At 48.3% G+C, this 16,868-nt stretch overlaps 1 protein-coding gene across 1 annotated transcript in view; it reads left to right on the top strand.

The window, feature by feature from the left end:
* Positions 1-16,868, top strand: part of cunh8orf34 (chromosome unknown C8orf34 homolog) — a 40,110-nt gene that overhangs the window by 1,925 nt on the left and 21,317 nt on the right. The window contains exons 2-7 of the mRNA XM_076171309.1: positions 5,004-5,148; positions 5,251-5,385; positions 6,977-7,096; positions 7,292-7,320; positions 8,413-8,576; positions 11,106-11,272. Of these exons, the coding sequence (XP_076027424.1) occupies positions 5,004-5,148; positions 5,251-5,385; positions 6,977-7,096; positions 7,292-7,320; positions 8,413-8,576; positions 11,106-11,272 (760 nt within the window). The remainder of the gene's footprint in view (positions 1-5,003; positions 5,149-5,250; positions 5,386-6,976; positions 7,097-7,291; positions 7,321-8,412; positions 8,577-11,105; positions 11,273-16,868) is intronic.

The raw sequence follows: 16,868 nt of genomic DNA, 5'->3' as shown, positions 1-16,868 counted from the left end.
GTCCGCACGCCGGCCCAGCCCGTCCCGCCGAGCTTCAGTTCATTCACTCGCCTGATGAGTCCACAGCTTATGATTTGTCAGAGAATTGATTTTTATTCCTCTCTCTTCTCTCCGCTTGCAAATGAAACGGTTTCCTTGCTGAGTCAACACTGATGGAATATCATCCAAAGAGAGAGGAGCAGCCCTCTCCTCATGATTTAAAGTAATCCCTCTCCAGATTAGTCAGCCGCTCGGCCGTTTTGGTAATTCATATTCTTTTCAAATGCACACATCTTTCTAATTGATCTGAATACTTTCTAAAGCATAACTCAGTCCTGCTACTGCTGCTCAGTAAAGCAAAGTTAAATGACGCTGCTCCTTATTGCTGCTTCCTCTCTGGAGCTTCATATCCATCGGCGTGGAACAGATCCAAGTGATTGGACGCCTTCCTGTCCATTCCAGCCCGCTTGGCTGCGTCGTGTTTCTAATCTGCTGTCTTTGCCGTCTCCAGTGGTGTGTAGGCCACAGTCCTGTATAGAAGAAATCAGGGAGGCAGGACGTGGACACACACACTCTCACAAACACGCGTGCACACACACATGCACTGACTGACCTATTGATCGTCTCTCTTACAAAGTAATTTATTGCTTGCTGGTGTAATTGGGTTGGGGCTTTTCTTGTACTTAGGAGCAGAATGCTGCGTTATGTAGGCGTGCATGTAACCTCATGGATTTAGGGGGAAATTTGTCCTGCAGCCTCTTCATCATCTGAAGAAGAGAAGCTCGGATAGATTTCTGTGGATTTCACCATGTGGATATTTTTTCTGCCACAGATCCATATCCATCAGAGCGTGTGTGTGTGTGTGTGTGTGTGTGTGTGTGTGTGTGTGTGTGTGTGTGTGTGTGTGTGTGTGTGTGTGTGTGTGTGTGTGTGTGTGTGTGTGTGTGTGTGTGTGTGTGTGTGTGTGTGTGTGTGTGTGTGTGTGTGTGTGTGTGTGTGTGTGTGTGTGAGAATCTGTAGCCTATTTAAAGCGTTAATGCACAGAATTGCATTCAAAAGAAGAAGAAAAGACGTCTTATATGATATATTTCATTATATTATGCTATACAAGGTCATTTTGCCTCCATCCTACTTGAACTCCCACCTTCCACCCAAGCATCATGTGATTGATCCTTCTCATTCCTCCACATACTGCAGTGTCGCTTTAGAAAGTAGTTTTTATTCCTGATCCGTTTGAAAGTCACTTTATTCTTACAGAACACGTCGTTCAAACACAGAGATGCTCATCTAAATTCAATTTCTAAAGAAATGAAATCTAAAAGTGTGCGGGCGTTCTCCACGTCGGTACAATCAATTCTGAGGGAGATGATTGCAATTTCCCTCTGCACTTTATTATGATGGCATGTAGGAATTGAAACTGTGGTTCTCATCTTTTATGATCTAAGAGGAAGAAGTTAGAAACTAATGTAGAAGTAAACAACCATCAGAACTCAGAGGGCAGAGAGAAGATGAGGTCTGATGAGTGCTGGATCTCTGTCATGATGTGGCTCTGATTATGTAGCACCAGGTAACAGAACCGGGCCTCATAAAGCAGTTATTTAGTTTGTAACTCTAACTGCTTTTCATGCGTCACTCTTGTCATAACGCACAGACATTAGGTCAGGCTCGGGTTGTTGCAGTTCCTCCTTCAGGCACAGTTTGTGTAATAATTACAAAACAGGCAGCTGAACACACAGCCTGAGGCCTGGTCGGGCATAGGGGGGGAGGCAGAGTGACGAGTCCAACGAGGAAGAGTGGAACGTAAGGTGTGTGTGCGAGAGAGAGAGACAGAGAGAGAGAGGCCGCTGTGCATGCTGATGTAATGGTCTTGACCCGTTTTGTCCTGAGGATCCCGATGACTTCACTGCTGTGTGTAATCAATAGTCATGTGAGCAGCAGAGGACGCTGATCAGGGATTGATACTCTCAACTAAACACACAGGACTGAGCTGTATATGTGCAACATGAGGGGTGAGGGAAGAATGTACGTGTTTGAAGTGAAACATCAACAATACTGGAGAATGTTCAGCAGTCATAAACCAGTGAGCACACTAAGGTGGTTATACACACACACACACACACACACACACCCACACACACACACACACACACACACACACACACACACACACACACACACACACACACACACACACACACACACACACAGTTTACACTCTACAGTTTTAGGGTAAAATCTGAAAATATCCAACCAAAAACGGGCTGAATATTTAATTTCATGTATAGAGGCGCCAATTTACGTTGTGTGTTCACCCTTCAAAGTGGAACAATGATGCAGCAGCACAGACATCTGGAGTAAATCAGCTGAGCCGTAGACTCGGGCCGTAGCTCCATGTTGTTCTGCAGGAAGGAGCAAGCGAGGACAGCGTCTGTTCTCCCTCGTATCGGGACAAATTGTCTCACTAGCTCTCAGTTTCATAGTTTGATCCGGTCAGGTGACTTTGCCTCTCGTGTTCCACGACCTTCGCTTTGTGTCCCCCTGTGACGTGACTCTGCATCTCATTGACAGGTCAGTAAATCAGGGACATGGGACTCATCTCTGCTTTAACTTACAACTTTCCCTTTCACACAAGGACGAGTCAAAGAGAGGAGAATGTCTGGTTTTGTAGATGCTTACACATGCACGCAGAGTATCTCATCGTCTGTCCCCTCTCTGTTTCCTGGGGGAACATCACAGGAAGCTGTCAGCGACATGCACCGGTGGCTCTGTGTCTCCTCTCATCTGCAGGTCCATGGCTCAAACGGCTCCACCAGGAGACGGGGGAGCGGCTGAGATGGAAATTCAAGGGAAGGGAGCAGTTTGGGCAAAATGGCTCTGATGGCGGCGCTTATGTAGCAGCATCAATCTGTTTCAGTCTATCAGGCAACCATTTTCATGTGAATTAGAACGTTTGCAGAAATCGGCAAGCGTCCCAGTGCTCCGGAGGATTGTGAGTTTTCCTTATAAAGAGCGCCTCCTCAATTGGTGTCCCGTAACCGGATTCCTCCCTCCCTCCCTCCCTCCCTCTCTTCGTCCTTCCCTCCATCTCCCAGGTGTGACCTTCAAATTTGTTGACTTTGTTTAGCTTGCAGAGATACTGGGAGCGTCTGGGAGAAAGTAGGGATTGTCATTGTCCCCAGAGGGAAGTCCTTGAGAGCTGCCAAGGACACCGGTGTCTCTTGGCAGGCTGACAGCCTCGTCTCTGACCGCCGGCAGCCAAACTGCTCACGGCTACAGAGAAATCTCACCCAACAACAGAGATGATGCGGCGATAAGAAACATGGAGCTACAGAAGGTGGAGGAGGAGGAGGAATCAAACTCCAAAGTGCTTGGAGTTCTTCTTCTTCTCTACATCGTTCCATTTCACGCCGCACGTCCGTCCCTCTCTTCCCTCTCGTCCCTGTGGAACTATTAAGAGACGAAACCCCGGGGTATTTAAGCGAGTTCTGCTAGTTTAGCTGAATAATCTCATCAAATTACCCCCTTTGGTTTATAGACCTCCTGTTGCTAGGCGCTCTTAAAGATGCAATTACAACTTTTTTTTTAACGTCATTTTGCGTCGTTAGCAGTTTCTAATTGAGAGACGCAGAGCTGCAGAAATCCACTGCAGCTGGTGAGATGGAAGGCTTTACCAACGTGTGTGTCCGGCACAGACACACACACACACACACACACTCCTTCTCTCTCGCTTAAATCTGCAGGAAAGCAATCGGCCGCACTTCCTGTTTGTTCATGCGGTCGCTGTTTGTTGAGGCTGGGGTGGACGGTGTGTGTGTGTGTGTGTGTGTGTGTGTGTGTGTGTGTGTGTGTGTGTGTGTGTGTGTGTGTGTGTGTGTGTGTGTGTGTGTGTGTGTGTGTGTGTGTGTGTGCGCGTGTGTGTCCCACTCCCACCACCCCGCCCACCCGCCCAGACCACTTACCTGATTAGCTTTCCGAGCACACACTTCTCAGCCAAGGCTGGCCAGCTGTAATACACACACACACACTCACACACACACAGCCCGTCTCGCTTCATGCCGACCACCACATCAATACGTTGCCACGCTTGGTCCATCCTTAGTGCCAACATGATCTCCTCCTCGTTATCTCTTGAACCCTTCTGCTCTTCATCTCTCTCCTCTTCTTCACTCAGAGTACAGAACTGTGCTGCTTTTGAATGTCTGTCTTCTTCTTCTGTCTTCTTCATCTGTCCTGTTCATCTTCATTTTCTTTTCATAGTAAATCTTCACTATCCTCTCTGTTTGTCTAACCTGGAGAAATGTAATATAGGTTACACACACACACACACACACACACACACACACACACACACACACACACACACACACACACACACTCTGTGTCTCCTAACTGGGTTGGTAGTTTCACACACACTCCATCAAGTGTGTGTATGCTGTGTCACATTACTGCACCTCAGTGGCTTTGTGTAAGTCAGGCTCGGATGCTCCTGCTGAGTAAACGCGGAGTTCGGCTCCCGTCTCATTCCACACTTGCTCACACACACACAAACACACACATACACACAAACACATGCACAATTCATTTCTCACACCTCATTAGGTTCCAGGGCAGCTGTGGGAACGCCGCTTCCCTGTTCTCCCCTCCTGCAGCTCAGATGGAGTCGTAAATGGGAACGTCGCAGCTCAAACAGATTTGTTTTGGAGTTCGTTACTCTATAGGAACAATGATATGATTCATTTTCTGGTGACGTGACCTCTGACCTCATGCTGTTTAATCTCCCCTCCCTTATTTCTTTGTCCTGCAGCGTTTCCCCCTCACAATCCCTCATCCTCTGCCTCATTAACCACACCGCTGTGTTATTAAAGTGTAAAGATGATCAAACCCCCGATGGGAACGATGTGATGTCACTCCCTCTAGGGGAAATGACTCGCCCAGTGTGACGTCAGAGGGGAGGGGAAGATCGATCCGCCTTTGCCGTGTCCTCCTTTCACCCGACTGCTCTCTGCTTTATTCTGCTCCCGTAGGAGTTGATGACCAAATTGATAACTGAGACTCCCGACCATCCAATCCCTTTTCTCATTGATCACCTGCAGACCAAGCAATGCAGCCAAGGCAAACTGCACAGAGCTCTATCGGGCTCGGCAGCTCTGTGGGCGCAGAGCTCCACAGGTGAGCTCACACACACACACAACTACACAACTACACAACTATGAGTGGTAGGTTCACAGACGCTCTGTGATGATATTGTGGATGTTTTGCCGTCTCTCCTAGCCGAAAGCAAAAACACTCGGAGGGAACCCAGCAGCTACGAGAAGCCGTGGCAGATTCACCCCAAGAAGCCCAAGAAGTCCAAGAGTGACCTGGCCATGTCCAGCATCTCCCCGCCCTCGCCCGAGTCCAAGTCACGTGAGTTTCCATGGCGCTCCTCCGGATTATTTCTGTGTTTTCTTTTCAAATTTATGCTTTGAATATTTAAAAAAATGGGTCTGGAGCACAATATATAGTCAGATACAAGACCGGTGAATCATCGCCGACCTCATTAATGAACGCAGCCATTCTAGCGGTGTTGCGCAATGTTTATGTAACCTGGTGATGATGACGTCATCTATAAACACACGAACCCACAAAGTTTTGAAAAGTGTCTTATACCAATTACACGCTTCGTTGACTTTAATCCCCTTTTTAAATGAAATGTAATTATATCTCATTAAAGTCGGTCACAGTGTGCAGCAGCTTTTGGCCGTCTTCCTCCTCTGTCGGCCCTGCAGAGGAGTTTGTTGTTAGGAAATCATTTGTTATTCCCTCGCATGGTAATTATTAAAGTGTTTGGCGTAGAAATGAGTTGCTGAAGTGATGATGTCATTAGTGAGGGATGACACTGGAGGTTTGGTCAAAAGCCGAGCGAGCCGGCGGCTGCAGAAGAAGGCCCGGGACCGCTTCAATTATTCAACGCCGGCTCCATCTCTGTCCCCCTCCCTCCCCTCCGCCCGCCCGCCGTCTATTCCAGGCTGCGGAGAGAGCATCGATCACCAGCCAGACTCCAGTGTGTGTATGAAAGTGAGAGAGAAAAGACACACGTATGCGTGCGCTCAGCTGGTGGAGATGTGAAGTGCGGCGTGCTGGTGGACTTCCTGCTGCCTCTTCAGAATACCAAAGCTGGACCTTATTAAAAATGCATGCCCTGGTGTTTCACGTGCAGCAGAGTTCATGAAAGTTTATGAAAGCAGCTGAAGCCGCCGTGCTCACCACTGCACTGAAAGTATTGAATCAATGCTTTAATAGACCACATTTGACCCTTAAATGGCTTAAATGACTCTTAAACTCTTAATCAAAGCTATTGCACAACATCACATGCATTATCAATGACTGTGTGTGTGTGTGTGTGGTTGTTGTGCTGCTGTACGACTTCATTCCGTGTCTTGCAAAGGTGCTGTCAAGTGTGTGTGTGTGTGTGTGTGTGTGTGTGTGTGTGTGTGTGTGTGTGTGTGTGTGTGTGTGTGTGTGTGTGTGTGTGTGTGTGTGTGTGTGTGTGTGTGTGTGTGTGTGTGTGTGTGTGTGTGTGTGTGTGTGTGTGTGTGTGTGTGTGTGTGTGTGTGTGTGTAGAAGTATAAGCTCTTTATTCTTCACCTGTAGTCATCATCATAGTGTATATATGATTTATTCAGTCATACATGTATTATACATGCATCCATACATAAATCATGCCTGCATATAATCTAAAATTCTTCAAGTCAACATATAAATCCAGACATCATGCAGGTCAGCACTTGTGAGGCGTTTGATCAAACTCCAAGTCCTTCTTTATGTTTATTTAATCTGAGCAGTGTTGGAGCATAATAACATGAAATATGCATGAAGCTGCTGCTCCCGCGTCCTGCATTGTAGGGATTAAGCATCAAACCCAGGCTGAGCGGGACCTGCTGGAGGTCCTGGGGAGGATTTCACGCAGTATGTGGGTCAGTTTATGATCCTGTTTCTTGTTTGTGACTCGTTCTAGTGCCGCGATCCAACGAGTGCCCGTCGTGGGACTGGAGGGAGAGCCGGGACTTTGACGAGCTCAGCCACATCTTGCAGGAGAGCAAGAAGCTGGGGAAGGCCCTGGAGAGCCTGTCAAGAAGTGAGTAGAGAGAACGTCCCAAAACCTGAGCTCGTCCTGTAAACGCCGCTGTAAATCCCGGAGAAGAAAAGAGATCCGGCAGCTAATCACAAAAGCCGCTTAGCTCCGAAAAAGCTCTGAAAAATTCCAAAGTGGGATTTCAAACTGCATGAAATTGATTCCTGTGTGTGTGAAATCATTTTCTCCTCTCTGCAGGCATCGCTGTCTCTGACGAGCTGGACCAGGTAGATATTTACTACATGACTGAAGCTCACACACACACTCGTATGGGCACCGTCACTCATCACGCTGCTCATACACGACATGACACAAAGAGAGGCGTGTTTCATGACTTCGCCGAGTTGACAGAGCGGCACGGCAGCTCTTTGTCTGGTAATGATCTGCAATCTCATGGGAGTGATATGCAAGAGCGACACTTCAGCGAGCATCACTCCGCCGTGCCTTTGTCCTTGTTTGGCCCCGATTTTCTCTCACACACACACACACACACACACACACACACACACACACACACACACACACACACACACACACACACACACACACACACACACATGCAAGTATCTGCCCCAGACTGGAGCTGCACTGGACATGTTCAGACTGAAGGGACTGGACCAGAAGCACAGCGTGTTTTGACTCACAGTGCTGCAGCGTCCACGTCCTTTGGCTCTCAGCCCGGAGATTCTCCCTCTTCTCTCCATGTTGGGAAGGGGAATGAATAACAAAACGCCGGCTCAGATCGTGCACAGATAATTGAATCTGCTGGTTCCTGAGGTTCAGCCAGAGACGAACAGACACAGACTCGTGTCTTCTGCTCGGAGCGGAGTTGTAAAAGTGTGCCCCCCCCCCCCCCCCCCCACAACAGTACACACTTTCATTCAACTTTATCTACATTGCGGCAAATCACAACAAACGTTATCTAAGCCCAACATTCCCCCATGAGTAAGCACTTTAAAGGGGAGAAACCTAAGGCAGAACCAGGCTATGTAGGTGGGCGCCAACTGCTTTGACCGGTTGGGTTTAGAGAGAGGACAGGGTCTTAAAGTTAAGTTAAGTGAAGTTAGAGAGATGCAGTGACACCGATATGCAGATAGAGAGAGGAGGAGGAGAGAGAGAGAGAGGAGCTCAGTGCATCTCTGGAAGGGTACTAGGTGCCATGATGGAGCCTGATCATATATTCTTTGTTGCGTCTGCGTTGCCTGTGGGTGTGTGTGGTTTGTTTCTCATAGATCTGACACATACACAGTGTGAAGTCAAAGCTCTTATCACAGTCCCCCTCTCCTCTCTTTCTGTCATTTCCCTGTCACTCCTGGAAGAACTTGGGAGGCTACAACTCAGTGATGCGCCCCCGTGTGGTGGGGGAGTGGATGGGCCGGCAGGACGAGGACGCCGACCCGCTGGCTGCCGAGATGCTGCATCCCCCCGTCCCTCGAGCCAAGACTGAAGTGTGGGGGAGCGGAGACAGCAGCCCCGCAGGGAGGTGGGTGACGCATGCGTCCTATATTTAGTGAGCTTTGATATCCTGTACGCCACATTTACACACACTCAGGGGATGGAATAGTACAAACTCTCCTCACCTACAGAGCAATACAACCTCAAGAACTATGGATGCGAACCGACACCTCTCTTATAGCGCAAACAAAACTAAATATAAACAAAATTAGCATCATTACAAGACACACTGGTGTTTGCAGGGCTGTTGCATTGCATTGGATCGTTCTGCCCTTTCACAATAAAACCAAGGCTTCTTAAATGTCATGAATGTCTTCGATAATCCTATTTCAAACTGCGGCAACCTAATTTTAAATTTAAGCCGACCTAATTTCCCCGAGCTCCAGGCTGGAGGAAATGTTTAGTGTTTTGTTTTTGGTCCGTCGGTAACAAAACAAGTGTGTCACGAAGCTGAACACAATCATTTCTTAGGCCTCGTGTTTGCAAATCTATCCACGTCCTATAATAGTTCCACTCCTCTCTGAGTTTCCAGCCAGATGTTACTGCTGTGTGTGTGTGTGTGTGTGTGTGTGTGTGAGGGACTCGTCACGTGCAGGGCAACTGCTGATGTGACTAATTGGAGGAGGATCGGATGTAAAAACCATAAATCACCCGCAGGCCTGAGCTGCCATACGTGCAGAGTTAATCCCATTAGTTCAGTGTATGGGTGTCTTATAAGGGAGGAATCACTTAGTTAGGAACCTGAGCCGTTGCGCGCGCGCGTGTGCGTGTGTGTGTGTGGGCCTACTGATGAGCTGCGTGTGTATAAGTGCAGAATAATCAGAGCTGTGTTTCTCATTAATAGTTTGTACTTCTATACGATCACTGATATCGCCTCTTAATTGCATTTACAGGAAATCTGCTCCCTCTTCAGATTCTCTCTCCGGGCGCTTAGATCAGTTTCATTCCCTCTGATCCCACTTCCTGGCCGAGCTGTAAAGTCCAAAATAGCTTAATCAAAGCCGGGCGGGTTGAAGATCAAGTTTCATGTAAATTCCCAGGATAATAATAATGACCGCACTGAGCCAATGGAAAGCTGGCAAAGGCCGACGCTGCCCTCGCTCCTGCCTGTCCTAAAAACCCATATCCAGCCATCTGACACACACACACACACACACACACACACACACACACACACACACACACATCCTCACATCTGATCTGACCCCGTTCATCAAACCGGTGGGACGACAACTGTACTTGTTTTAATCTTCTTCCTCCCGCCGCCAAGGATGAGACGGGTGACGGAAAGCATCTGTATCATTCTGCTGCGGAGCCTTGGAGAGGTGCAAGGGCACGTGGGAAATCAGTTCCAACAGCGGAAGAAGTAGAAGGAAGTGTGTTTTACTTTGACAGTCTTCCCAGTGGAACTCTACTTCTTCATCTCCGTCTGTCCGTACAAACCCCTTCCTGTTATACCGTCACATTCTTTCATTATAGTATGATAATGACCTTTGGTCACATGTATTCTCAGTAATGATGAACCTAAATGGCGAACTAGCCCTTTAAATTTATAAAAAGTCTTGTCCCTCAATCAAAAGTCCACAGAGATTTTCAGCTACAGCTCTATTCCAAAATGTTCTTCATCCTCTCCTGTCAGTAGAAGTTAACGCTGAGCCCAGATTCCCATGCTTGGATCAGATCTAATTACCATGGAGATTCCATAAAGAGAGTGTGAAGGAATATCTGTTCCGCTTATGACCCGTCGCCATTATCTGCCATTAAACTGAGATTATCATCAAATGAATGCTCCTCTGCCTCTCTAATCCACACCCTCAGCCATGAAGATATGGAAATTAATTTATCCGATACAGAGCTAATGCAGAAGTCAGCCTGTATAATTTATTCCTTTTATCCGCGACGGCAATTTGACGCATTATCGCTTGATTTTTCAGTCTTCTAAACTTCAGGCGGAGGCGATTCAATTTCACCTGAGAAATGGAAGAGAAACATGAGGAGGAGGTTCTGATTTCCCCCACGTCCAAGAATTTTCAAGTTTCCTTCAATCGCACATCGACCGAGAAGTAATAAAGACATGAAGTCGATGAAAGAATCTTCAATGAGGCGTTCAGGCACCTCCTGGTTCTCAAAGCTCTCCGGGCTCAGGGCACGGACTCTATCTGTGCTCGCCCCCTCTTAACGCCGCATCCTCTTCCACTCCTGCTAATGGTTTGAGCTCAGAGGCACGAGCGCGGCTTTGTTGCTCGCCTCTGAGCAATTATCCTTTTCTTATCTCCTTCCTGCCGACGGTTTCTGAAGAAGGTGTGTGCGGCACCTGCAGTTGAAATGATTGTGTGGTGTTTTTGTCCCTAACAAGTGCAGCCCGCAGCGAATGACGCACTTAAAGGCGAATGTAGACCGGAAAAGCCTGAGCGTGCTGCGATCGCGGCTTTCAGATCTGGGGTGAGAGGAATGTAATTACCAGAGGAGTGTGGTAATTACTGCGTGTCATGTGTGTGTGCGTTTGAAGAAACAAAGCTGTGGAGATTCAGTGTTGTGTATTCTGTCCTTCCCTCAGCTTGAAGATGGAAACAAAGAGCAAAGGCCTGAAGGAGCAGCAGCAGCATCACAAGAAGCTCCTGGCCGCCATGTTGTCCCAGGACTCCTTCGACTCGGTCCACAGCTCCGCCCCGTCCATCGCAGAGGAAGAGATGGAGGATGAGGACGACGCTATGGAGCTTCTGGGTAAAGTCACACTGTCAATCATTCCCCCACTGATATCTGCTCAGATAGCGTGTGTGTGTGTGTGTGTGTGTGTGTGTGTGTGTGTGTGTGTGTGTGTGTGTGTGTGTGTGTGTGTGTGTGTGTGTGTGTGTGTGTGTGTGTGTGTGTGTGTGTGTGTGTGTGTGTGTGTGTGTGTGTGTGTGTGTGTGTGTGTGTGTGTGTGTGTGTGTGTGTGAGCTACGACAACAATAGAGTTTTTGTAACGGACATAAATGCCAAACTGTTTAACACATCAATAGTAAATGTCAGATTTGAGTGTCGGCCTGTAAGAAAGCACAGAGACTCTCCACGGCTTGAACAATCAAAGACCATGCTGGGAGAAATTCATTAGAGACGCAGAAGTTTCCTCACTGACAGGCAACTGCGGGTCACAAAGTTGCTGTGTGTGTGTGTGTGTGTGTGTGTGTGTCATTATGTGGAACAGGAAGGTGACATCATCCGTAGCTACATCATTATTCACAAATCTGCACAGAACCGAGTGTTTCCATCTCTTAGCCTGATGCATGCAGGTGAACTTTCCTCCCCCAAACAACCTTGAAAAGCCAGCGGGGGTCGTTCCGTGTTAGATCACTCCCCGTGTGAACTCGGCAGCCATTTCTATTTAAACTTCCTCCCGGTTGGTGTGTGTGACACAACGTTCCTGACACACGGCCTCTTCTTCAAGGAATAAATTTTCCTCCGCCTCCTCTCTTCGTTTCCCCATCTGTAACGTCGGCCCTAATTAGAGCCGCGCCGTCTGCTCGGAGCCTTTCGTCTGCGCTGACACATAATCCATGCCTTTACTCTGTCACGCCGCCCAAGCTGCTCTGCTTCCTCGCCAGAGTTTCTCGTCGAGGGGTCATTCAAAGGGTTTCTCTTCCTCCCCAGAGCTTCAACAGCAACAAACTGTTACTTAATTAGAGTTTAAACTATTGATTTGTATTCTTTAATTAGTTTATCTAAGGCCTGGATTCTTGTGTCGTGAATGAATCAAAAGAAATCTTTAAAAAGTTCCAAATTTCCTCTCCGTCTGATCAATCAAAGTCGTCCCCGGAGCAGCAGTGTGTAATGGTGATGGATGTCACTATACAGCTGGTTGATGTTGACAGTCTGAGATGACCCCATCTTCATCACCGGTCTGGATCCAGAGCTCCTGACTCTGCGGTCCCAGGCAGTAATTCGTAGGAAGTAAAGGCACAGAGGTCATTCCTGGTTCTCACTCCGTCGGGACCCCACCCCCCGCCCCCTCAGCCAGCCGGTGGCGTTCCCACGTTCCCGACTGCGGCGGTAACCTGCAGCATGTGGCGAGCCAGGCGGGCTGTGGGAGTTAGAGAGCCACACCTCGAGAGGGAAAGATGGTCTCGGCACAGGTTTGATGTCAGGGATGACGGATGATACTTTTGCCTGGATGACGCTCCTGAGTTGCTGTGTTGATCCCTGATGGACGGATTTGTCTCCTGTTTTCCTGCCGCCGCTGCGTCGTCTGTAGGGAAGTCAGAGCCCAGGAGCTGATGGAGATTTAACTTCACAGTCTAGACTACATGTAGCTCGTATCTGAGATAAGATTGATCTAGATGTTCTTGCGCTTTTGCTTTGATTTTTAATGAGGATGCTACAATCCAATAGTTGCCATTTCTGTCCGTCCAACCCTCCATTTTTCTCCTTATCTCTTTTATTTTGTTCATTCTTAAGACAATATACAACGATTGGTTCAGAGCTGGTTCTGGGTTTGGAGCTGTGTGAGTGGAAGAGTGTGTGTGTGTGCCTTTAAAGCCCTGTAAACGTTGTGTGTTTGATCTCATAAATGAACTGAACTCCACTTCTGCTCAAACTTTGCTCGGCATCGCTTGAGCTTTTCTGGAGCATGTGCTTAGGCTGACCTCTAGTGGCTGAATATGACATCACAGGTGGAAGGGTGAAGCCTTATGGTCCAATAATAATCGGGCAGTTATTTTGCATTGTAATGGGTGACATCATTTTGCATGACTTACACACTCTGATTGGGTAACTCCACGAGCAACAACATACATCTCTGTGTTACATGTGCAACCATCACACACACACATACACACACTGCAGACACACACCCAAGCACAACATATGGTCACAACAGAAGCATCTACATCTACAACACGTGTAAATGAGAGCAATCACACTGCATGATGTCGCTTAAAGCTACAGGGAGCAGATTGCAAATTGTCCACTGGGAGGCAGGAAAGCAGCAGCAGCAGTCGTCCCTTAATGCTCAGCAACAACGTGTGTGTGCGTGTGTGCGTGTGTGCGTGTGTGTGTGTGTGTTTGTGTGTGTGTGTAATCAAATCTGCCTTCAAAGATTAGCAGAAGTTGCAAACTAATCCCCAGGCCCACATTGAGTCGGAACGTTTTTCCCCAAACTGGGCACCTGAATAAGGAGCCTCTGCGAAAATAATAAAGATGGCCTGGGAGGGAGTTCCAGCGCCGCCTGTTCCAGGTTTCATACCATTCCAGCAACCAAAGACACGACTGAAGGTTGAGTTTTCTTGTTTTGTTCCGAGCAGTTCCCAAAAAAAAGAAGAGAAGGAGAATAAAATCAGCTTAGAGGTTAAGTCAGATTGATTCTCCCGCTCCTCTCGGGGGGACGGTGGCGTGTTCTCCCAGTTGTTTTCATTAGTCTCACACTTAATATTCACCGCAGCCAAAACCATATTGAAAAGGAATATGACTCACACACTCTCTCTTCAAACCATGGAAAATGTGGAGTTTCTAGCCTCGGCCCGGCCGCAGTTTTATACTGATCTGAAATAAGAAACAAGTCGAGCCGAGTGTGTGGGAAGAAACCCCCTTGTTTTCTGGCCCGGCCGTGTTATTTTATGGTGAGTTAATGAGACGACTTAGCCATTTTCCCACTGTAAAGTCGGGGCTTCTCGTCATCCGCGGTGGAAGTGCTCCATTCCACAGACGTATCCATCTAATTTACTCTATCTTCTTTTGTCAGCATGTTTGTGTGATGCATGTTGTACATCGATTAATCTCCTTACTGCCAAATTCTATCCGTGATCCTAAAAGGTTTCCATAGAAGCCGCACATGTCCGGTAGGAGAAACGGGACATTTGCATGAACGCGACACCATCTTTCCCGAATCGCGTGGAAATGAAAACGCTTGAACACGCCGCTCTCCTTAAGCACAGTGAGATCTTCCCGTCGCTCCGGTGTGGCACTGGAACAGAGCTGATGTAGAGCGTGTGAGTGTCGCTCTCCCTCTCCCAGTGATGTGTGTGTGTGTGTGTGTGTGTGTGTGTGTGTGTGTGTCCTGTATGTGGAACCCAAATCCCAAAGCCTGATAGATGCTATCAAGGTGAAACATTCATACGGCAAACATCAGACCGCCACCTTCCCCCCGCCCCTCTATATGAGTCAGCGGACCCTCTCAGCACGTGGGCCGCTCTGGCAGGCGCTCTGAAACAGGAGTAGGACATCAGTGTACCTTTACCCGCTCTGGCTGATTCACTGTGACTGAGTCTGATGGGGAAGATGGGGGCGCGAAGGACGGAGCTGTCTGATCTTTGATACACGCCGGAATAAAGCAGCAGCTATCTGGTGGCGGGATAAGAATGAGAGATGTGTCTGTGTGTGTGTGTGTGTGTGTGTGTGTTCCCCTTATGAGGTCATCCCTTCTCCCTTGATCAAAATCGTCCCTGTGAGTGAAAGTTTGGAGGAAGATGAAGGAGCTCTGATGATGCCGATCCTGCTAAATGGGGAGGAGGGCGTGTTGTTTGTGTTTATTTGTGTGTCTGTGTGTCCCCTGAGCCCTCATGGCCCCCGCCTCTCTACCCTCAAAGACACAGCGGTTGCCCTGGAAACGATATTAACAACGATATCATCAAGAAGCAGAGTGGGGATGACAGCATGTTCCATCCCCAAGTCTGTCATACAAGTAGAAGCTTGAAAGGGGGCGGGGCCGGGCCGGGCGGGGCGCACCTCTGACGGTTACCATGGCATCAGCACCCCCTTGTAAACGTCTAAACGGCGTCTTAATGCGACGCTTGTAAAAGTCTGCACGGTGCGGATGGATATGTTAATCGAGAGGCAAATTGCTGCGGTATTACTGGAAGCAATTACCAAGTAGGCAAAGTCAGACTATGCTCATACCATAAATCTCGCCGTAACCATGACGTCCAGCAAAGGCCCAAGACCAACCAGTGTCTCCGGGGCAACGCGCGATGAATCGAGAAGATTATCTGATATAATGGACGAAAAAAAAAGGAGGCAGTGTATTGTGGCTACTGTTGCCACACACACACACACATACACACACACACACACTCACAGGATGACATCGTGGGGGTAGTGGCGTTATCTGGAGCGCGGGTCCCACAGATAAGGAGGCGGGGATGAATAGAGGCATTGTGCTGCAGCAGAGTCGGAGGACCCGTCGCCTAAAGCAAAGGCCGCGTATCCTGTGTCTTCCCGACGGCAGTGTGTGTGTGGGTGGCTTGTAAATAAGAAGAAGAAGAAGAAAAGTCACCTCTCTGGTTGGTCTCCTCCTCCTCCTCCTGCGTGGAGATTCACATTTAACGGGAAAGAAATCAAGCGGGAGAGTAATGGGAGCGAGTAACACGCTGGATGCCTTCAGGCCGTAATCAGCTGTAATCAGAAGACAGTGTGCTTTGTGTGTGTGTGTGTGTGTGTGTGTGAGAGAGCGTGTGTGCGTGTGTGGGGGCACACAGGGGCGTTTATGCTACTGTATCTATGCGTTTATCACAAACAGGCAGACAAAACAGTGATCTGAAAAGCCGAGAAGCTCCACGACCTCATCGCATTACACAAGCACAGACGTACACACACTCATTTAACCTCCTGCTCCTCTGCTGCTTCTGCTCACGGAGGGGATGAAGTCTTATTGGTTGAGACGATGATTACACTTCTGGACTGTAGATGGCAGCGTTGATCCTGGTGGTTCGCTACACGGTGCGTTCAAATGCTCTCCTGCATCATTCAAATGCAAGTCTGGTAGCAGGTTTCTGAAATGAATAAGAAGAAAAGAGGAGAGAGTTTATCTGCTCCTCCTTTAGAATGGATGGAGGTGTAAGATGAAGACGCTTAAGATGGTTTTGTCTTCTTCGTCTCCTGGTGTTTGCGGTTAAGAGGAGGCCGGTGCGTCGCTCTGTGATGAGACTTTCCACGGGCCTCGCCGCTGTGATGCTCCCCTACCCGTGTGTCTGTCTGTGTGTGTGTGTGTGTGTGTGTGTGTGTGTGCCCCATCTGATTCTGATCAGGCGTTGGAGAGATGTGGGGGCCTTGTGGAGCCTAACAGGCATATTTCTGGGGCGGCAGGGGCGGGGACAGAAAGCTGAGACGTAATTATGAAATGTAAGTCTGAACATTGTTTTTATTACAAAGCCAAACAAATGCGTCTCTGCCGCCACTCACATCAAAGATATCTGAGCCACGACTTAACCGCCGAGCAGAGGCTTTGTGCTCGCGGCCTAATGAGACGCAAATGCTCGCTGTGTGTGTGTATGTGTGTGTGAGGGTAAAGAAAGTGTGAGGTATGCAAGTGTCAGCGTGTGTGTATGTGTCGGGTTGATTATGTGCCATA

Source organism: Genypterus blacodes, unplaced genomic scaffold, assembly GCF_046128005.1.
Source record: "Genypterus blacodes isolate CSIRO-AG114 ecotype Tasmania unplaced genomic scaffold, CSIRO-AGI_Gbla_v1 ptg000245l_1, whole genome shotgun sequence".
Lineage (NCBI taxonomy): Eukaryota > Metazoa > Chordata > Actinopteri > Ophidiiformes > Ophidiidae > Genypterus > Genypterus blacodes.
Note: the sequence above shows the minus strand (reverse complement) of the source record. Positions and strands in the feature narration are given on the sequence as shown.